We start from the raw sequence: 23039 nt of genomic DNA on the forward strand, positions 1-23039 counted from the left end.
CTGTGCCTTTACAGAGGGGTAAGTAGGGGCTGAGGGAATTTGAGGAAACCCAGACAGAATTCTCTTCCTAAAAGATTTTGCTAAGCTGGCACCCCTGGGACCACTGGGCATTTGTCCAATTAAAACCCAGACACACAGCAATAACAAAGGCACAGGTCTGTGGGGATCAAACCTGCAGGAACTCACCCCCGCATTCAGGACCAGGCCGCTGGGTAGACCTGGGCTGGTGCTCCTAACTCTGGGGACAGGGAGAATTCCACTGGCTGCACCCCGTGATCTTGGGTCAGCTCTGCCTGGTCTGCTCTGCTCCCCCATGATGGTGATCATGGGTCTGGTCTCTGCCTGTTCTGTCGCCCGTGATGGTGATCGCGGTTCTCAGCTCGGCCTGGCTTGCTCTGCTCGCCTCATGATGGTGATTGTGGGTCTCTTCTCTGCCTGCTCTGCTCACCCTGTGATGGCAATCCTGGGTTCCACTCAGCCTGGCCTGCTCTGCTCACCCTGTGATGGCAATCCTGGGTTCCACTCAGCCTGGCCTGCTCTGCTTGCCCCGTGATGGCGATCACAGGTCTGGGCTTGGCATGGCTTGCTCTGCTCGCACGGTGATGGTGATCATGGGTCTCTTCTCTGTCTGCTCTGCTCACCCCATGATGGCGATCACGGGTTCCGCTCGGCCTGGCCTGCTCTGCTAGCCCTGTGACCACCATCTCAGGTCTCGGTTTGGCCTGGCCTCTGCGCCCTGTGATGGCGGGGTGGCTTGGAGCGGGCAGGGGGCAGGGCAGCTTAGGACGCTGCCCCCTGCCACCTGCCCAGGTCCCCTTGAATCCGTCTTTGTTGGGTTAATTTGCATACTCACTCTGATTGGCTGTGGGCATAGTGAAGGTACGGTCAATTTACATGTTTCTCTATTATTAGTGTAGATAGGATATAAATATTAAGATGGACAAAGATATGAAAGGAACAAAAATGAAGGAAAATCTTACTTTTATGTTGGTAGAATTGTGGGTGAAATTTCTGTCTTAATATCCATTTCATTGTTATACTGTTGTGCATTAAAAAGGAAAGCTTCTCTGTAAACAGTTTGAACTTTGGGCAAACTAATGGAAACAAGGTGAGGAGCAAATCCCTTCTGGCCCTGTTAACAAAAGAGCTTGGTCATGTTCAGATTTGAGATGAATTATTTTCCCAAATCCCAAACTTTAAACCTGTTATTAAACAGCAGTCAGTTTCCATAGAACATGTTAACAATCACCCAAGTATGTTGGATTAAAGTTTTTATTTAAATAAAGAGATTTGAAATTCCATTCCAGTTGTCTTTCAACTGCTAAAAACAAAAGAAAACAAACAAACAAAAAATCCTTGTGGGTTCTATCACCTCCTCTGGCAACTACTTTATTTTACCTCCATTGCCCCAGATCCTTTCTGAAAACTTGTTCAATCCAGCTGTTACCACCAGCCCCCAGAAACAGCTTACATGAGGGCCATCAGTGACTTCCTGACTCAGTGGACAAATTCTGTTTCTTAACCAGAACTTCCCATCACACTTAACACTGCCAATCCCCTCTACTTCTCCTCTGGCCCACGTCGCTAACTAGACTATTGGCTCCTCTTCTTCCTTCCCTCCTCTCCAGTGTGACACTAACTTCCTTCAGTCTGAACCAGTCGCTCCCATCAAGAAACTGAGACCTGCTAACCACCTCAGACTCCATTCCTGCATCCAACTCCAAGCAAAATGGCCCATCCCACATATGAGTGTCCAACAGCTACTCCATGCTTTTTTAAAAAAATCCTCACCCAAGGATTTTTTTTTTCATCGATTTTTTATTTTATTTTATTTATTGGAGAGAATAAAAGGGAGGAAAGGAGGGGAGAGAGAGGGAGAGAAACATCAATGTGAGAGAGACATATAGATCAGTTGCCTCCCACACACACCCCAACCAGGCTGGGATCTAACATGTAACCCAGGTACGTGCCCTTGATTGGGATTTGAACCCCTGATCCTTTGATGCACCGGCCAATGCTCTAATCACTGAGCCACACCAGCCAGGGTTGTCATGCATTCTTAACAGCAGCAAGTATCCCCTGCAGGGGTGAAAATTGGTTCTTGTAGGAAAAAACACACCTGACCCTTTAAAAATTGTATATGTATTTAAAACAGATATAAATACAATACAGAAACTAATACACAATATATCTGTGGTGTTAAAAATGTCATGGGGGAGAGTAATTAGGAGAAGTGTCTAAAAGACTCCCAGGGTGGGGAGCAACAATAAAAACAATGTTGAGAAACACGGATCTCACTGTGCCAGCATCCCTAGGTACTAGGAATACAGCAGTGAATAAAACAGCCAACACAATTGCCTCATACCAGGGGGGAACAAAAATAAACAAATAAATAAAAATATAGAATTTGTTAGTGGTAATAGTTGTTGTGTAGAAAAATAAAAGTGAGGAAAGGGGTTTGGGAGTGGGGAGGTAACTAGACGTGGTGGGGAGGGGGGTTACAACTTTACATAAGGTGGTTAAAGAAGGTTTCCCTGAGGAAGTGACATTTAAATAAAGACATGGAGGTGACAGCAAGCCAGGAGGATATCTAGGGCAATATCCAGGCACAGGAAGTGCAGAGGCCCTAAGGAGGGAGTATTCCTGGCATGTCTTAAGTACAGTCAGGACAACAGTGGTTGGAGCACAATGAGCAAGGAAGTGAGTAGCAGAGGAAGTTAGGGTCTGCAAGGATTCCAATCATGTATCCTTTCTCAGCCATTGTAATCATTTCACTTATCCTCTGGGTGAGATTAGAGTCCATTGCAGGGGATTGATATAGACCAAGTCTTTTGTTGTTGTTAATCCTCACCCAAGGATATTTTTTCATTGCTTTTTATTATTTTTTAATCCTCACCTGAGGTTATTTTTCCATTGATTTTTAGGGAGAGTAGAAGAGAGAGAGAGAAAGACACAGAGAAATATCGATGTGAAAGAAACACATAGGTTGGTTGCCTCCTGCACCAGGGCCCAGGCAGGAGAGGAGCCTGCAACTGAATGAGGTACATGCCCTTGACCTGGAATCAAACCGGGGACCCTTTGACTGAGCCAAACCATCTAGGACTCCATTACTTTTTATTTATTTTATTATTATTTTTAAACATTTTTATTTATTTCAGAGAGGAAGGGAGTGGGAGAGATAGAAACATCATTGATGATAGAGAATGATTGATTGGCTGCCTCCTGCATGCCCCCTACTGGGGTTCCAGCTGCAACCCTGACCGGGAATCGATCCGTGACCTCCTGGTTCATAGGTTGATGCTCAACCACTGAGCTATGCTGACTGGTCTTTGCTCTTGTTTTCGCTACGTTTCCTCCACTGGGACTCACTCGTAGGTCTGAGTCCAATATCAGGCCTTTAGACCCTGAAGTGTCTCTGATTTGGGTAGGGGCAGCGGAAAACCGTGTTGGTCGTGGACTCTGACTACTGAGTGCCGGGCAACACAACAAGTGCTCACAGATGAAACAGCATGAACACTCCATTGCTTTTTAGAGAGAATGGAAGGGAGGAGGGAGAGAAATACAAATGTGAGACATTGTCTGGTTGCCTCCCGCATGGGCCTCGACCAGGGCCAGGGATTAAAGGTAGAAAGGGGACATCTGTAATACTTTCAACAACTGAAATAAAATAAGGAAAAGGTGGTGCATATTCACATGAAAAGCTTTCTCAATACAATTATAAATGAAGATGATCAAATGGATATTTCACTTACATCAGGATAAAAACAAAGTAATCAGTTTCACATGGATCTTCTTAGTTTTATATTAGCTTTCATGTCATAAAGATTTTTAGTATTTTTACTAAGTTTAATAAAGATTTATCAATGTGTGAGAAAAATACATGTTTCAAAGTTGTTAAGTAAATATAATGTAAACAGCTGCTTAGAAAAAGCTGATTTCATGAATAAATTGCCTAATCTTTATTCAGGTGTGAGTGGTTTGGGCTTATATATGTTATCATATATCCAAATTTCAAATTTATACCTTAAGTTAATGATAAATTGGTAACTATAAATAATTAAAACATTGTGACATCTATATATTATGAAATAACTTAATAACTCACCAAAAGTTTACACTTAAAAATTATAAAAGTAAATATTCTTTTGTTTTATATTCCAGCAGTAGATATACGTTGAAGACTATAAAATTTATCTTAAATAAGATTACTAAAATTAAAAATTGCCAGTGCTATTTCCTTTACATACAAATTTACCTAACATTGATTATTAAACCTGCAAACCAAGTACGCGGCCTTGACTGAGAATCAAACCTGTGACCTCTCAGTGCATGTGCTAACCACTGAGAACACTGGCCACAACTAAACCAATACATTTTTTAAAAATCCCTCTCGCTGCTGGGTTGACAGCAAGTTGTAGGTAGGAGGGGTAGAATCAGGGAGACCAGTTAGGACCTCTTGCAGTCACCCAAGTGAGACATGATGGTGGCTCAGCCCAGGGTGGAACAGTGGGAGGGTGAGAGGTGACCAAACTCTGAATGCAGCGCCAACAGGCGCCCCGGATGGGTTGCACGTGAAATGGGAGAGTAAGAGAAGAATCAAGGATGACGCCAGGAGGAATGGAGCTGTCAGCACTGAGGTGGAGAAAGCCAACGAAAGAATATGGGTTCAATGTGGGACACACGGAGATGCCTATTCAATATGCCAGTCAAGATGTTCCATAAGGAATTGGACAACACGCAGATGTGGGATTCAGGGGAAAGTCTGGGCTGGAAATAATCCATTTGAGAGTGCTTCTAGGAAAAGCTATCACACTGGATAAAGCACCAAGTGAGCGAGTGAAGAGGCAGAAGAGAAAGCATATGACAACTGAGTCAGCCCCTAAATGACTCAGATGAAGACGAACCAACAAGTAGATCGAGACAGCAGCTGATGAGGTGGCAGCAAAACCGGGCGAGTGCAGTGTCTGGAACCAGGGGAAGAAAGCGGTTCCAGGAGGAAGGAGTGAGCTGCTGTGTCAAACGTAGAACAGGCGAGATGAGGGTGAAGAACGGACCTTTGGGCCGGGCAGCTGGAAGCTCACTATTGCCTGGGAAATGTCAAATCAGTGTGGTGGGTTCCAAAGCTGGAGGAGGACTTAAGTGAGATGTATTTTTAAGATGAGAAAATAACGTGCTGATGGGATGGATCCAGTAGAGAGGGGAAAACTGACGATGCTGAGGAGAGGAGGGGCATTCCTCAGCAGTGTCTTGGAGGAGGTGAGATCATCAGCAGTAGTGGAATGGGCCATACTGAACCTCGGCTGGGCACTTACTATGTGCTAGGAACTTCCTACGTAATGTCACTGAATCCTCACAAATCTGAGAGAAAGGTAGAATTAGTCTTTTTTTCAGATAAGGTTTCAAATCAAGGTTTAGGGAATTCATGGAGTTAGAAGAGAAACATAATATGAACCTCCTCAGATTTCAAATACTTGGTACTTTCCCAGTTCGTCCCCTGGGACCCTCTCACTTTACAGGGCAGAAAACAGACCCACCAACCTGCTGAAGGTCCCGCAGTAGACTAGAACCCTGGGTGTTTGGCTCTTGGCCTCGTGGTCATTTCTTTTCCTCACCTTCTGTCCTTACCATTTGCTTCTTCCAGAATGTCACATATATAGCATCATACAATATGCAGCCTTTTGAGTTTCTTTCACCCCACAAAACGCAGTTCCGAGCCCTCCATGTTGTTGTGTCACCAACAGTCTGGTCCTTTTTATTACTGAGTGGTATTTTATCATATGGATGGGTCACTGCTCAGGTTGTTTCCAGTTTTTGGTGAGTATGAATAAAGCCACTTTAATCATCTGCATTCAAAGTTTTGTGTAGGCATGTGTTCTTAATTCCTTTAGGAAATACCTAGAAATGGCATTGTGGGTCTTATGTTAAGTCTATATTCAGCTAAGTACTAAAACAATTTTAAAAACTTACTCAAATGGATCGTAGACTTAAATGTAAACCTAAAACTAAAAAACTTCTAGAAAAAATACGGAGGAGAAAATATTTGTGGCCTTGCATTAGGCAAAGACTACTGATATTTGACATGAAAAACATGACACATAAAAGAAAAAAATTGATAAATTGGAATTCATAAAAATAAGAACTGTTCTTCAAAAGACACTGATAAGAGATTGAACAGACCAGCCAAGACTTGGAGAAAATATTGTGAGTTCCTTATCTGATAAAGGGCCAAGAATGCATAAAGAATGCTCAAAACTCAATAATAATAGTAATACAGTCCAATAAAAATGCACAAAAGACATGAACAGACACTTCACCAAAGAAAGGTATATAGAAGGCAAAGAAACTCACAAAAAAGATGCTCAACAACATCAGCCATTTGGCAAATGCAAATAAACTACAATGTGACAGACTACACATCTATTAAATTGGCTACAATTTTTGAAAAAGTGCCAGTAAGAATGAGGAACAACTGGGGACTCTTCCATTGTTGGTGGGAAGGTGAGGTGGTTCAGCCACTTTAGAAAACACTAGGCAGTTATTATTTTTTTTCCAAAGGGTGACTTTACTGGATAGGTGTTTGTTTTTTTTAATTCTCACCCAAGGATATTTTTCCACTGATTTTTAGAGAGAGTGCAAGAGAGAGGGAAAGACAGAGAGAAACATCGATGTGAGAGAAACGCATTGATCGGTTGCCAGGGGAGGAGCCTGCAACTTAGGTACGTGCCCTTGACAGGAATCAAACCTGGGACCCTTTGGTCTGCAGGCTGACACTCTATCCACTTAGCCAAACTAACCGGCCAGGGAGGCGGTTTCTTATAATGTCACCCCTGTGTTCCTTTTCTCTGGAATGCTCTTTCCCAGATCTCTGCATAGCCACTTCCTTTCAACACTCAGGTGTCAGCTCAGGTGTTCCTTTCCTGACCACCCTCATCACTCACTCAATCACTGCCAATCCCATTACCCTGTTATTTTCCCCCATAACATTATCACCAATGGAAAGTGTCTTATTGTTATCACTGCAAAAAAATCCCCTAGCACTATTTGGAAAAAATGTATATCATTCTATCATTTAAGATCAAGGGCTTAAAACAAGTTTATTAGTTCAGTTGGACAGTTCTTGATTGAGTCTCTCCTACTGTTGCAGTTAAATAGCAGCTGGGGTTGACGTCATCTGGAGACTTTGCTGGGGTGGATGTCCAACACTCTTTCCTCCTATGCCTGCTGCTCCTCCAGTGGCCTCTCTCTCCAGCAAAGTAGCCTGGACCTCCTGCATGGTGGGCAGTACAAGCCTCCAAAAGGCAAGCAGTGGGAACTGCTGGTCCTCTCATAGGCTAGGTGGGCAACTGTCAGAGGTGCCCTGCTGTCATATTCAGGTGCTCAGTCACAAGCCAGCCCAGGTTCAAGGGAATTGAGGAATAAATTCTACCTCTTGAAGGGGAAGTTACATGTGTGTAAAAGAAGGAAGGGAATTGATGGTGGCCATCTTTGGCAATAAGGTATCATATTTGTTTACTTGTTAATTGTCTATCTACTGCCATCTATAACAATAAAAGCGTAATATGCTAATTAGACTGAACGTCCTTCCGGATGAAGCTGGGGCTGTGAGGGAAGCCCGGGTCCTGGGTGCCAGAGGGAAGCCGGTGCCAGCAGCTGGGAAAAGGAAGGCCTAGTCTTGCACGAATTTCATGCATCAGGCCTCTAGTTAGGCCATAAGTTCCACAACAGTCACTTTGTCTGTCTTGTTTGATGGTTATATTTCCAGCACCTAGAAGAATGCCTGGCACATAGTAGTAGCTCAGTAAATAAATTAAACACTTGATAAATGTTCAGGAAACTAACATAGACTGAAATAGACTTCCCCAGATTGGTTTTGTCAGGTTTGCTGATGTTAAAGCATGGTGATGTCTCACCAGATAAGAGAAATATTTCTTGTACATTTATAAAGCATTTCATTTCTTTTGAAAACAAGAAAAACTTACCCTGAACACAAAATCTAGAAATAGACTTGGCCTGTTTTTCAAATGGAAAGTATTTCTTGTACCACCAGAAATTATTTTCCCACAGCTTGTGCTACATCAAAATATTGAAGTTGACTACAAATATCCTATTCTTTAAAGTTGGTAAAGGAAATATAAAAACCTCCTGCTATTTGAACTCTCCCAGAGATTCCCAAATTGAAAATGTCATTATAAATTAAGATAGATTTTAAAAATATAGATGATGACTGAGAAATGTCATTAAAAGTTTTGGTCATCACCCTGGCCAATGTGGCTCAGTTGGTTGGAGCGTCATATTGTACATCAAAAGTTTGTGAGTTTGATCCTTAGTGGGGCATGTGTGGGAGGCAACTGATTGATCTCTCTCTCTCTCTTCCTTCTTCTCTCTAAAAATCAATTTAAAAAAACTTTGTGCATCAAACTTATGTACAGTTTTTGGTTATAAAGCCAGCACTTGTTTCATATAAGCATAACCAATGGACACAGACACCAGAGGGGTGAGGGTATGAGCCGGGGAGGGCGTCAATGGGAGGATAAGGACACATATGTAATACCTTAATCAATTTAAAAAAAAAAAGCCAGCACTTATTTACTGAAGTAATTACATATGACCAAAGCAGAAAATAAATTCCCTCAAACCTCTCCTTTGCTAGTTTTACTGGTGAGTTCTATAAAATAATCCCATGTTTAAATATTTTTATAAATCCATTGTAAATTAGTGAGAATGTATTCATCTGAAGGATTTTAGTAATTTTTGAAGTTAAAAATATAGGGATTTAATTTTTTAAATTAAACTTGCAGAAAACTGCTAATTAAGTTCCTTCTAATCTTTGTTTTACCTTCAGTTTTCCCAGATTTGCTCAAAGCAATCCCAGTGAGCATCCACGTCAATGTCATTCTCTTCTCCATGATCCTGATTGTCTTAACCATGGTGGGGACAGCCTTCTTCATGTACAACGCTTTTGGCAAGCCCTTTGAAACTCTGCACGGCCCTCTAGGTTTGTATCTTCTGAGCTTCATTTCAGGTAAGAACAAAATTCTACCCCTGAAGACAAATGTGCTTTTCAATCTCAAAAGATAGGTCTACTCAAATACAGTGTTACTGTATATATACATAAATGTTCACAGTAGCATTACATATGATAGCAAAAAGTGGAGAAAAATATAATTATCCAACATTGGGATTTCAATAAATATATTATGGTAGTCTATGTGAATAATTATGATGCTGACATTAAGTTATATTTTTGAATAAAACATAATCAAAAGGATAAATGCTTATAATAAAAAGTTAAGTTTAAAAAACAGTATATAAAATTTTATAAATATGGAACTAATTTGTTTTATATATAGAGAGAGAATATATATAAATATATATTGCATATATACTCTCTAAATATAGCCTCCATTACATAAATACATATATAGATAAAGATATATAGAGAGACCATTCTGTTGGTAGTAGTTACCTTTGAACAATGAAATATAGGTGATTTTCATTTTCTCTCACACTTTTTATTATTTACAAATGTTCAATAATGTGCATTTATTTACATATAATCAGAAAAATAAATAAAAATCATCAAAAAAGCAAAGGACGAGTGTTTCACCCACATATGAGTTGTTGTATTCAGGCCTGTGGGCACTTTCTGTGGCCTAATGGTAGGTGTGTCTGGGCAAGGATAAATTCTAAACCTGGAAATTAATTCATCAATAAACATGTGCTACTCGTAACCAGGACTGAAGGAAAAAAATACAAAATCCACTCAGGGCCACAGGGTGCTTAGCATATATTTACAAGAAAGAAAAAAAAACAAGAAAATAAAATATATAACTCCTATGTAGCCATTTTCTTATAGGATGTCTCTGATTTCATCCCACTCCAAAGTTGCAAAAAGACTCAATACTTTGTCATAGTCCCAGGAAGCAAGTAGCTTTACTAATGGTTTCATGGAGAGATGTGCAAGATTACAACACATCAGCAAGCAGAGTATTGAAAATCCCCATTCTCTCCCATTTCATTCTCCTCTGATTTGTCCTGTGACTGTCATCAGGCCCAGGCTGCTTCTTTCTCTTGGCATCACTCCCTTCCCTCCACATAATTCCGCTCCAGCCACACACTTGCCATAGTTCCCTCTCTGTGAAACGAAGCCTGCTTGTCAGCAGGCATTCAAGCCTCTAGCCGTTATTGCTCGAGTTCACTTCTTCTGGTCTTATCCCACCCTCATCTTGATAATCAAATGATACATGCTACCAAAGTAGTTCTCTCTCTAGTGGGGGTTCTACTGGTATTTTTCCCAGATCTTTCACAAGCAAATAATGCCATTTTTCAATTGTGCAGCGTTGATTCCCCCGTGAGGGCTGAGTCTAAGTCTCATCTTTCATCTCTAGCAAGAGCATCCAGTGCGAGGCTCCGCACACAGTAAACAGTTCAGTGTGTTGCGGACTTGAAAAAGCAAGCCCCAAAGAAGATGTTACCTTGGTCACTTAGTGCCGTACAGAGTAGAGAAATCAGGATTCAAGTGGTTTGGAGTTAGCAGAGCGGGCCCATAGAGGAGATGGGACATGAGCCAGGGAGCGATGGGATGGAAGATGATAAAGGAAAGCCAAGGGATTGGCAATCCGGGCAGAGGGGCAAGAGCACGGGTACAGAGTGTGGATGGACAGACCTATACAGTGATTGGATCTCACGGGAAGGCCTAGGTCAGAAGTGGGTGTTGCCACTGCCTCCCCCACCCAGCATACCAAACCAAGCGGGTGGCCTGCTGTCTCAGCGAAGGCCACCGAATCAGTCGGGTCAGCGAGAAAACAGAATACGTGCTATTTTAACAGAGGGAGTGAATGTTCAGCAGCATCTGCATCACCGGGAAGTTGACAGAAAAGCAGATTCTAGGCCCCACCCCAGACCTACTGAATCAGAACTCCGGGGGTGGAGCCCGACGTGCTGAGCTTTAACAAGCCCTTCTTTCAGGGGATTCTGAAGCAAGCTCAAGCTTGGGAACCAGGGTAATAGGGAATTAATTAAACAGGAGTTGGAAGAACTGGAAACACACAAAGGAGACCCGAAGTAACTCAGAAACCATAGCTGCAGAAAGCAGCTACCATCCCTAGGGCTCTGGGAACCAAGGGGAGAGTCTGGAGTTATCAGAACCAAGAGACTTAAGGAAAGGCCCCGGGTGCAGGTCTCAGACCCCTGGGAAGAAGGCACTGCACCTCGCAGAGACGGCACTGCCACGGGACACCAAGAGCAGCTGCGGGCGTGTGCAACCATCTGGGGACTCCCAGCTGCAGAAGGAGCAGACCCCTCTGCTCCCCGTCCTCCCCGCCCAGCCGTGCTCTCCGTGTGGGAAGCAGCTGACAGGCAGAACTAGAGTCTTGACCCAGCATCACAAAGCAGAGAAAAAAGAGCTGGTTTGAAGCCGAGACACGGCAGTTTATTAACTGGCATAGCCATCTCACAATAGCTTCTGAATAAAATTCAGGACAGCCCATTTGGAAGACAAATTATTGGACAGCACTAATGGGCAACCAAACTAACAGTATTTGAAAAACATGACTCAGAGAATGCAGAATTTAATCCAAGTCCCAGATCTTATCGTGGCCTTTGGCCAAGTCTAATGCAAAGAAAACGTGAGCACAGAATATACGTGGGAGCACACGGGCCATGTGCTTACACTATACCTTAGCTTTGAACTTGTGGCAAAAGCAAGGTGCTCAATAAAGGTTTGTGGGTGAGGGAAGGGAGACAGTGGGAGAAAGGAAAGAAGGAGCCAGTTCCAGATCTGTGTCTTGCAGAGGAGAAAGGCCTAGTGTGTCCAGATCATCTATGTTCTTTTAAGCCCCGAATCCTTATTTTTAAATACCAAAATTTCCAATAAGTTTTAAAAACATATGTGAGGGTCAGATGGACTCCCAGCTGATCTTTGGTGATAAAAGAGTTACTTGTAAATCACAGACTCCCCGTCCATCTACAGACAGTCCCCAGAGGCCCCGGGAGTGTGGGAAGATTGGTCTGAAGCTGTAATATTCGTGGAGACCCCAGTATAAACTCTGAATGTGGAGGATGGAGTTTCACAGCCCTTATCTCAAATGCTGAATTGCTCCATGAAACCCACGCAGGCCAATAAATTACACGCTCCGAGGCCAGAGCCTGAACTGGGAGATCCTTCAGTTCTAGTGTGAGTCACATTTCATCAGAGACCCTCCAGGGAGCATCTCTCTTCCACCTTCTGCCCAGGTGGCCTCCCTCACAGTCAGCAGAGAAAACTTCTCAATCTTCCCTTCTTCTCCTACGTACCCCCAGGTTCTCCCTTTCCTTGTGCTGATGTCATTGCAGAGTTATTTCTTTAGCTGCCTGGTCCTGAAGCATGAAGACGGGAGAAGGGAGGAGAAGGGAGTCCTCCTACGGTCTAGGCAGGACCTTCCGCACCGCCCAGGGAACAGTGCCACAAGCCGCTCCGCATGTTTCCTCGTGTGGTGCAGGCCTGGCCCTGGATGTAGAAGAGAAAGGGAACAGCAGTTTGGATTAGGCCACCACTGGTTTCAGTCCCCACAGCTTGCTCACACTGTGGCCCTTCTGGACCAGACATTCCTTCCACTCCTCACGGCTTCCGGTCGGCTCATCATATTCCTCAGCCTTCTTTGTGCAACATTTCTGACCACTCTTACTGTTCCATGAAACCCGTGCCAGTCAGCTTGCTCCCTCTCCTCCTGTCAATTAAAACCAGGTCTGAAGAATCGTTCCCCTAGTTAGGATGTTAGCCATATCTTAATGGTCCCCACAGTTCATTGTGGGCGGTGAATCTCTTCCTGGACTGTACATAGAATCACGGAAGAGCTTTCAAAAACACTAACACCAGGGCCCCAGGTCTCTCTCTCTTCCTCTCTCTCTCTTTCTCTGGCTCCCTCTCTTCACCTCCTTAATTTGTGTACATCTCTCTCTTTCCCCTACTGTATTCTAAACCTCAAAGGAAGTGTTTTCCACCCTTTTCCATCATTCTGCCTCTCCCTGCCACTTTCCCTCCCCTCCCATTTACTCTCCTTTTGACTCTTTCACAAAGCTCAGTGTTGACCAGTACTCTTGAAATTTCCCTCCTACAGCCTCTGGGACACGGAGGTCTCCTGGTCTCCTTCCTCCAACTTGGAACACACCTAGTCAGTGTCCTCTGCTGGTTCCTCCTCCACCACCCAGAATAACAGGTGGTATTCTCAGGGACTGGTCCCAGGACAATTCTTGTCTTACTACATTCTCCCTCTAGATGATCTTAGCCATTGTCATTGCTTTAAATAATATCTATATCCTGACAACTCCTAAATTTATATTGTTCATCTAGACCTCTTCTCTGAGTTCTAGACTCACATATCTAACTATCTAGTTGACATTTCCCCTTGCACATCTCACAGCATCTTAAACTTGACATGCGCCAAGTAGAACACCTGATTTTTAGTGCTGAGATCCTCTCCCTGCTTCTTTATTGCCCTAAACTCTAAGCCTTTTCCTCTCCTATTTTATTTATCTTGGTTAATGCCACCACTGTCTACTAATTGCTTGAGCTACCTCCAAAATGTTTTGGATCTACTTTTGAAATGGCTTTAGAATCCATTCATCTCTCTCCATCTCCAATGCAGCAGCCTAGTCTTTCACCAGAAATTTCTTAGAAAGTAAATCAGCTATTCAATATCTTAAAGTCTTGCACAGACTTCTTATTGTAATTAGAATCAATCCCAAAAGACTTTCCATGGCTTTGGATATCCGACATTAACTAGCATTAACTGATCTCGCCAATCTAGTTTCTTTTCCATATCCCACTCCCTGCCTGCCCCCCTGACCACAAGGGCCTACTTTCAGTTCCTTCAGCAAGGAGACCTCTTTCCCTAGAATCCTCACATGTGCTTCCTCCTCTCCTCCAGAAGTTGTCTGAGGGTTCTCAGCTCCTTTATGTCTTTAGAACTCAGCTATTGGGCATAGCCTTTGCTGACCACCACATTGAAGCCCCATCTCCTCTCCGCCTCCATTTTCTATCATAACACCCCAATTATAATTGTTGTGATCTTTAATTATTTGTGTCCACTTTTGTGTGACTCTCGCACTATATTGTAGGCTCCACGAAGGCAGAACTGTGCACCTGATTCATTGTGGTATTGCAGTGCCCGTTATAACAGCTGGCACTTAGTGAGTCCTCACCTAGGGTTTGTTGAGTAAATGAAACATGTGCACCTGTATCATTGTGCCTGTATCAACACTCATCACACAAAAGAATTACCTACGAAAGCTTTAAAAAATACCACTGCTCAGGCTCAACCTCCAGAGACTCCAATTAAATTAGAGAGAAGAAAAGGGAGAGGGAGATGGGGAGAGGGAGATGGAGGGAGAGAGAGAGAGAGAGAGAGAGAGAGAGAGAGAGAGAGAGAGAGAGAGAGAGAGAGAGAAGAGAGAACTGAATATAGAAACAAATGGACCCACAGTTTCACACTGGAGCACTGATATGTAAGCGTATGCCTTTATATGTTCCATGCTAGAAGTTTCCTAGTTGATTGCAGAATCAACTGCATGTAAAAGAGAACAGGCTGGGTTGAAGACTTGCTGTGAATCAACTTTGGAATGTCCTAAATAGTTTAGGGAACAGTCTCTGAGGATAATACGATATGTATTAGCTCAAACAAGCCTCCAAAATGTGGGCTTACTGAAAATTACATTTACTATGTCTTCTTTTATGTAGAGCATCATGTAATGAGTTATACCAAGCAAGGCAAACAAATAAAATGACTGCCTTTCTTTAAAAGGGGGATGCTACTGATATGGGTTTAATTAATTATGATAATCACAACAGTGGCAGGGCACATAAATAAGCACAAGTCATATATGAAACATGAAGACCAGAAAATAAAGAGCAGGACAAAAATAGAAGAATGCTTTCATTGCATATCAGTTTTAGTGTCAATAACGTCCTGGCCTCTTTAATATGTATAGGACTCATTATTCGGCAACTATCTGCATCTCGTTTCACTTCAGTCCTTATGGAGGAGCTGCTGTTCAGAGTCCGAGAAAGAGAAACAGGATATCCCAGCACCAAAGCCACGGATCCTGAGGAAGGTTAAGGATTGGGTAGAAAAATCAGCAATAGAAATATTCTATCAGTTTCTCAGCATAGCCTTTAGAAAGGAGGCTGCAGAAGGAAAAAGATAAGTTCGCCAGCTCATGGTGGCAATGAGCATAGAACTGCTTTGATATGCAGGCAGCAGCTGAAGGGGCAAAACTTTTGTGAGAGGATTGCACTCTGGGTCACTCCTGTCAAGGACGCAGGACAAGGACGATCTAACTCACTCTGCAAAGGGCCCAGCAATGACCTGTGCAAGGAGATGCTCAATCTTGTTCTATCACAATTGCAAGGAGACTCCTTCCTACTCAGAATGTGCATGTATGTCTTCCCATCTGCTTCACGTAGGATCACAGCCCAGGTCCTTACTATGACCTCCAAAGCACCCGACACACACACACACACACACACACACACACACACAACACACACACACACACACACACACGGCTCACCTCCTTCATCTCTGCCTTCCTTTCTCAGCTTTCACCACCTGGTTCCTTTTCACTCACTGTCATCCTGGCTCCCCTCCTTCCTCCGCGTATGAAATACTCTTCTCCTCAAAAATCCACTTTTTCACTCCCTGACATCCTTCAAGAAACACTAAAATGTAATCTTCTCTCTGAGGCCTCCCCAAGGGATCCCCCTTCTCTGCTTTATTTTATTCTCCTTGGTGCGTATCACACTCCAATAAACTAAATCTATCTTGTTATTTCCTCTCTCTGCACGGCCTCCACCACCAAGAGCTGCATGAAGATAGGGAATGCTGTCTGCTTTGTTCGCTGCTGTGTCCCTGGTGCCCAGACAGCGCGTAAGCACCCAATAAATACTTGTTGAGTAAATGAGTGAAATAGGAGCAGTCCTGCATATTTCCTGGTAAAAAAAATGACATTCTCCCCTTTCTGAAAATCAATCCAAATTGGAAAAAGACTGTGCTTTTAGACCGTTTTATCTTGGCACAAATCACCCTTCTCACTAACATGACGTTTGTGAAGCCCCAGTTAGACGTGGGCTCTTCAACTCTCTGCTGTTAATCCTTCATCCACAGCTGCTCTTTGGAATCACATGACCAACTTGTTCTTCATTATGACCTCAGAATCTACCCTTAGATATTAGTTTGCTTTACTTGACCCTCTGCCCATTGTCTAGATGGTAGCCATTGGTCTCTAAAAGCCATGGAAGCCAGAACCACTTCCTTCGGAGAAGAAATCGCTGTTGGGGATCTCACCTCCAATACCTGCTTTCTAGTGAGATGGCACAACTTCACAGAAAATTAGCACCTGCACCTGCAAAGTTGTGGCTCTCCTACCCCCACTTAACATTTCTCAAGACTCCTTAAAGAAGGAAATTATTGATTTATCATTCTGTAGGGAAAATGGAGTGCCTCTGACATTTGTCATCTATAAGAGGGTTTAAAGATGATGTGTTAGCTTTCTGGAAATTTCGGCCATTACTTTAGATGGAACTGAAGTTCTAATTTATTATTTCCCAAAATACAATCTCGGTGATAAGGAGAGAAAGTTTCATAGATTTCCACCTTGGAGGACACTTCTCTACCAAAACTCCTGCTGCCCTGGACTCACCTAGATCCTGGCAGGATGATCCCTCTCAGGGGTCAGCCAGCAATGAAGAAGCAGTTTTCTCCTTGCTGTGACCTTTGTCCCCTTTATTGTAAGGCCAGGAGGAGAGCGGTGCCCAATTCTCAACAGCTGCCAGAGAGAGTCCTGAGTGTGCAGTGTCGAGAACACTACAATCGCTTGATAATTGACTGATAATTCGTGGTGTGACAGCCTTGTAACTCAGCAATCCTATTCAGTCAGAAATTAACTCAGTAATCTAAGTCATTAAAGGGGAAAAAACAACAACACACTACAGAATCAGCCAGATGGTGGGGAAATCAAACCCATGAAGGAAAACTGGCTGGCCTTTGAGTAAGACCCTGGGCAGTAAACCGGGCCCTATGCCTGGTTATACTTCCAATTCTAGCTTGAGCAAGGTGTGGCAGGCTTCTGAAGTCTAGTGTGCTCTAACCTTTCCTATGAGCCGGAGCAGTGCTGGTCAGATGGACAGACGTGGGGAATCTGGCCCAATGGCCCTGCTGAATTTGGCCTCTTGGTGTACATGGAAAACTGGGAAAAGGAGGAGAGAAGCAAGCAGACCTGATCCTAACATTTGTAAGCCCTTGGGCAAGAGTATGAATGACAGCTCACATACCCCGTGTCTAGACATTTAAAAGTTAAACATTAATAAACTATTCACTGAGGCGTGTTCTCGGCTCCTGCCTGAACAAACATCTCTCCATAGGACCTGGGAGGCCAGATTCACATTTAGAATCCTTGAGCCCTGGCAATTCTACACTTGAATGTGGCGATGGGAAGAGAGCTGGCTGTTGTCTGTCCTCTTTCCTTCTGTGCCTGGTTCCATCCACACTGTAAAGGACCTCCAGGGGCTCTGACCATGCCCAAAGCAGCTGTGCCTTGGACACCTTCCGGCTTCAGGGCTGTGTACCAGACGCAGAGTCTGCCCTTGGGAGGATGGCCCAGGGAAGATACCCACATAGCCCTGGAAAGCGTCAGGTGTTTGGGGAAGGAATTCCCAGGTCCCAGAACTGTATCTAGAAGGCGAGTCAGGGACTCCAGCTGGGCTTGGCCCATTGACCTCAAAGATCCCTTGCCCCACGGAGGAGGGCTCTCCAGAAGAGAGAGGCAGCAGGACCTCTGGGTGTGGGACCCCCTTGCTGGAGCCTGAGAGTCACACTGGAAATGTGCTAAGCCCTGTTCTCACCGTCATTCACATCCCTTACACGCCTCCTCCGTGTCCCTGGCAGTCAGACCACCAACAGAACCGTTCCATATACCTTTTTGTCCTTAAGTCATAAACAGTTACACTTGCTCTCGTGTATCGTTTAGAGCCCTCGACAGAGAAAAGCAAAATTCTTCTCAGTCCACACTGAGTTGTTTCCTTTCACATCTCTTAGCAGTGCTGGCTGAGGCTCAGGCTGGGTTCTATGCTCTGACTCTGAAATGGCAAAGTTGACCACATGGCCAAGCCCAGAATCCAGAGCAGGCCGTCCATCCTCTCAACTACTGGACAACATGTTCTGATTCGTGAGCTTGTGCGCTTAAAGTATTAGCTATGGCAAAAGGCTGAGTTTACAGCCGTAAAAAGGAAGAAAATTTCACCCTTTGCGACATCATGGATGGACCTGGAGAGCATTATGCTAAGTGAAATAAGCCAGTCAGAGAAAGACAAGGACCATATGATTTCATTCATATGTGGAATGTAATGAACAAACTGAACTACCAAGTAAAATAGAGACAGACTCATAGCTAGAGAGCAGGCTGACAGCTCTGGTGGGGGTGGGGGTGTTGGCTGGGATGGAGGGATTGAGCAAAAAAAATTTTTAAAAAGAAAGAACTCATGGACACAGATAACAGTCTGGTGATTGCTGGGGTAGGTGAAGGTGGAAGAGGGTATGGGGGCGGGGAATAAATAGGGATGGAAAAATAAATAAATAAAATAAAGGTGTGGGGTGGGGAAGAGCTGTGAGTTTAAGACACCTCAAGCATCTTTTACTTTAGGAATTTGAAATGCAGTCTCACTAGGATGCTGTCTCCTTAACAAAGTAATACCTTTAAAATATTTAGCAACTTGAAAAGGAAACCGTGCTTGAATTTTCCCTTCAAGCACTAAGGTAATACAGTGTTTCTCTTCTGTCTGAAATTCACCATCTTCTCAGACAAAGAAGACTCTTGTAAAAGAAATGGCATTTTCTCCACCATTTGCAAATAAAGAGAAAACAGCATTGCAGCCTTCTTGTTGGATCAAACAATGAAGGAGTAATACCGTTTTGCCAGGGGAAAACTAGGCTGACAAAATTTTACATGGGAATATTTTCAACTACTGCTCTGAGGCTAGTGGGAAGTGAAGTTTCAAGAAAAGTATATCATTTGATCACTTGGGGGTGTATTATATTGATTGTCAAGCTGATAGGGCCAGTCCTAAGCTAAATTCTAATAAAGAGATGTGATTTCCCTTCTCCTGCTCCCCCCCATTCCCCACCCCTCATGGTCCAGTCTGTACCTCCACCCCCACCCAAACCTGGCCTCTGGGAGTAATGGGGGCCGTCGCTTGCCTTGCAGCCCCCCACATCTGGGATGCTCTCCCCACACAGGCCAGCTTCCCTTTGCTGGGCTAACTTCTCCTATAGCTACTTCTAAGGAACCTTCCATGCTGTTGCCCACCCTCTCAGTGATGGCCACCTGAACCTCCCTTACTATTACATCACTGTGCTTGATTTAATCATTGTTGTATCTACGTTCCCTGCCTGATTACACACTCTGTTAGAGCAGAAAACATGTGCTTGTTTTAATGTTTAAATCTCCACCACTATCCCCATGCGTGGCATATAATAAATCTAGTTGAATAAATGAAGGAGTGAATTAATGGATGGGAACTTAAGCCACTTGTTGCTGCTCCCGGAGTACTTGATGAACTGTAATGGAAGAACCAAAAGCATCACCCCTCCTAAAGGAGTCACAGCCTAACGGGAGAGTATTTGGAGGAGCAAGGCACTGTAATACGTTCTTTTGGGTTACCTACCTGATGTGTGGTGGGGGAAAGAATTAAGGTGAAAACTTTTGAGAAGAAAGTAATACATGAGAACCATAAGAATAGCTACCAACTAATAAGCATTTATACGTATCAATTCTAATGCCAAATGCTAATCATGTGTCATCTCTATTATCCACATTTTACAGATAAGGAAATTGAGATTTGGTGATTAAAACTGCTTCATTTCACAGGTTAGGAACCAAATTGGTTTGACTTAAGTCAGAAAACCATCTCAGCAAGTCTCCTATTAACTGGCACCCCTTTGTGGTGGCCCGGAATCCAACACAGGCTGTGGAAGCCCTGGGAGTCCCAGCCACCCACTGTGCTCCTCACCCTGCCTTCCTGCCACCTGTTCTGCGCCTGTGCTATCCACCCACCCCGCGGTTCCCCATCTCCAAGCGGGGAGGTCCTGTCAGAGTTTTTAGGCACCGGTCAGTGTGGATGCCCCTGTCCTGCAGAGGTCTCTTCCGGATGGCAGCTGCACCAGTTAAGATTAGATTAGGCTACCAATGAGTATAAATCAGAGAAAAATAATGATAGTGGAAGACCCTAATACATGCATAATTCAAGGAGACTTTGCTGCCCCTACATCTCAGCCACTCTCAGCCAAACAATGTAGTCTTTATTCAAGGCAGCCGCATGCGTGGCATATAATAAACCCAGGTGAAAATCCTGAGTTGTTAACAAGGAGAACAGGTACTCTCTGCCTCAACACCTCATCCATGGCTCCCTTTGCTCAGGGACTCCTCTGGGCAGCTGCAGCAAGGTGGGAGCTGGAGGAGGAGGAGGCACATAACCCTCTGAAGAAAGCCCAGCTTTTCCACAGAGCTGTCAAGAGAATGGCATTTCTCTTGCTTGGCCTGTGAAGTATTTTGAGAAATTTGTTGAGAGAATTTTGTTCTCTTGAAGCCACATCATAGCAGTGGCTGCTCTGTGCCTGATTTCATCACTGTGCTTTTAAGGTGCCCAACAACCACGCCTTTCACCACACAGCTGGACCCGACTTCCACAAGTCCTCTCACTCAAAGCCGTCACCCAGGCACTAGCACCCACTGTGTGGAGAATCAGGCTCATGATCACTAATTTGAAATAATACATTTTTTACAGAAAAATGCAAATGAGGATACCTGTAAAAGGCTTTCTTTAGTTTGCACCTCCACCCTCTTCCCTGTCCCTCTCCATCAGGAAATATTTGTTCCCACATGGTGTTTGTTCTTCTGTTGCAGGGTCCTGCGGTTGTCTTGTCATGATTTTGTTTGCCTCTGAAGTGAAAATTCACCACCTCTCGGAAAAAATTGCAAATTATAAAGAAGGGATTTATGCCTACAAAACGCAAAGTGAAAAATACACCACCTCATTCTGGGTTGTTTTCATTTGCTTTTTTGTTCATTTTTTGAATGGGCTCCTAATACGACTTGCTGGATTTCAGTTCCCCTTTGCAAAATCTAAAGACACAGAGACGACGAATGTAGCTGTGGATCTAATGTACTGAACGGCAAACATTTCTGTGGTTTTCCAAGGCAGTGAGCAGACTTGCTGCCTCTGCTTGGATATGGTTAATTTTGTGCATCCTTCCGGATGCCTCAGTCAGACCACCCAACCTTGATGATGTTTACAAACGGCGCACCAGAGGCACAGGCCGGAAGGAGGGGAGCAGAAGGCAAGCTTCGGAAGGTGTGCTGCCTGGGGGACATCGCTTCACCAGGCTGTCAGGGCAGTCAACTGGAATGGACAAACCTCCTACATAGCGACGTGCAAAATGCCTGCTCCATCATGGGGCATCAGAAGGCATGGGGATCTATATTAATAGAAACATACTATTTTGGACATAACCATACATTTGTTGCCACAGACACCAGAAAACAGAGCAGGAATAACTTCTTACAAGGATAGTGCATTAAGTGAGCTTTGTAAAAAGTTCATTTAAAGTACAGTCTTACTATCACGCCTGTTGATTTAAATTTGCAAACTTAAAAAAATAACCAAGAAGAAAAACCAAAGCTAAGGGTATTTCTCTCATGCTTAGGACCCCACTACATTCACACAGTATTTACAAGGGAACAACTGCCAGGGCCTCTGAAGAATCAAGAAAAATTATTTTCCTGGTAAACTTCATACAAAATGACTCATTGGGGCTGTTGTTTCTCACCTCAGTGTCTTAAACTCTAATTTCCAATTATGAAATTATGCTACATTCTGAGATTATGATGGTAACACTGTGTCATTGTGGTTTTTGGTCTGGCTGTCACAAAGCATGACCCCGGTCAACTTCCCCCACTGAATTACCCATGAAATTGATCTGCAGATGACCAGAGGCCACAGCTGAGCCTGGAGCTCACCCCTCTCTCCTCCACCTGCTGTCCTCAAGAACACACACAGGAAGAGGCAGAGAATGACAGAGGACCCGTCACCAGGCCACCCGCCAGGACTGCTCGGTACTTAGCTCCCATTCAAGGGTTTTGAAAGTGCTTATTTTTTACAAAAATGCTTTATTCCCTTTTGGAAAAGCCTACAAGAAACAAATGACTGTGTTCCTGAGAACGAACTTGCTCTGCTGGTAGTTTACAGCCACAGGCTGACATTAGACCACACCTCCCAGACGTAGTCCCTCTTCCTCCATTCAGGAAACGCACCTAGAGAATTTCTAGATCACAACTCAGTCTAGTGCTAGAGGGAATATGTGGTTTGGTAATGAGCTAGAGCCCACTTATGGGAGTCTTCAGCCCAATGGGTTAGACACACAGGCATTGTAGCCAGGAGTGGGCAGGGAGTGCAGAGGCAATCACCCTGCGGGTTAGTGACCTGAGATCCCCGAAGGCCAGGTTCCCCATGCTCTCATTGGACCAATCTCTTTCTCTCTCTCTTTCTCTATCTCCCTCCCTCCCTCCCTGCTTCCCTCCTTAGAGGTTTGAAAAAACTTCTAACACCAAGCTTTTCTTCTTTAAAAAACAAGTCCCTGGTTGTTCTCTGTTCTGGAAAAAGAAAAAACTTTGAGCAGCAGCTAAAAATCCAATGAGAACCTACCAGGCAAACGAACACTATCCCCTCAGTGGGAAGTAGAGGCTGGGCCGTGGTCCCTGCAAATTGTGTCTCTCACAAAAATAAATGCAACCTGATCCTCAGAGTGCTATTAAGTTGTGTCTCTCTCTTCTCTCGGATGCAATGTGTGGCCACCAGTGTTCTAAGAGTAGCCCTCAGAAGAGGGCTCTGGCCGGGATGTCTTTTTGTGGCTCTCTCTGTGGGGATCAAAGGCCTGTCCGACCTCCCACCACTGTGGCAGCCAGCATTCGCACATTCTCACGAGGACACAAGGCCCCCTGCTTGCTCTGGG

The 23039-nt window shown here is 44.1% G+C and overlaps 1 protein-coding gene across 2 annotated transcripts in view; it reads left to right on the forward strand.

Annotated features, from left to right (window-relative positions):
• Positions 1-22034, forward strand: part of CLRN1 (clarin 1) — a 36853-nt gene extending 14819 nt beyond the window's left edge. Inside the window, exons 2-4 of one of the 2 annotated variants that reach the window (XM_054712382.1) lie at positions 8843-9022; positions 20935-21071; positions 22014-22034. In XM_054712382.1, coding sequence (XP_054568357.1) covers positions 8843-9022; positions 20935-21071; positions 22014-22034 — 338 coding nt within the window. Of the gene's footprint in view, positions 1-8842; positions 9023-20934; positions 21201-22013 lie in introns of those variants that run through there. The other variant, XM_008159158.3, reaches the window with a different exon arrangement.
• Positions 22035-23039: the final 1005 nt, after the last annotated feature.

Source organism: Eptesicus fuscus, chromosome 3, assembly GCF_027574615.1.
Source record: "Eptesicus fuscus isolate TK198812 chromosome 3, DD_ASM_mEF_20220401, whole genome shotgun sequence".
NCBI classification, from domain to species: domain Eukaryota; kingdom Metazoa; phylum Chordata; class Mammalia; order Chiroptera; family Vespertilionidae; genus Eptesicus; species Eptesicus fuscus.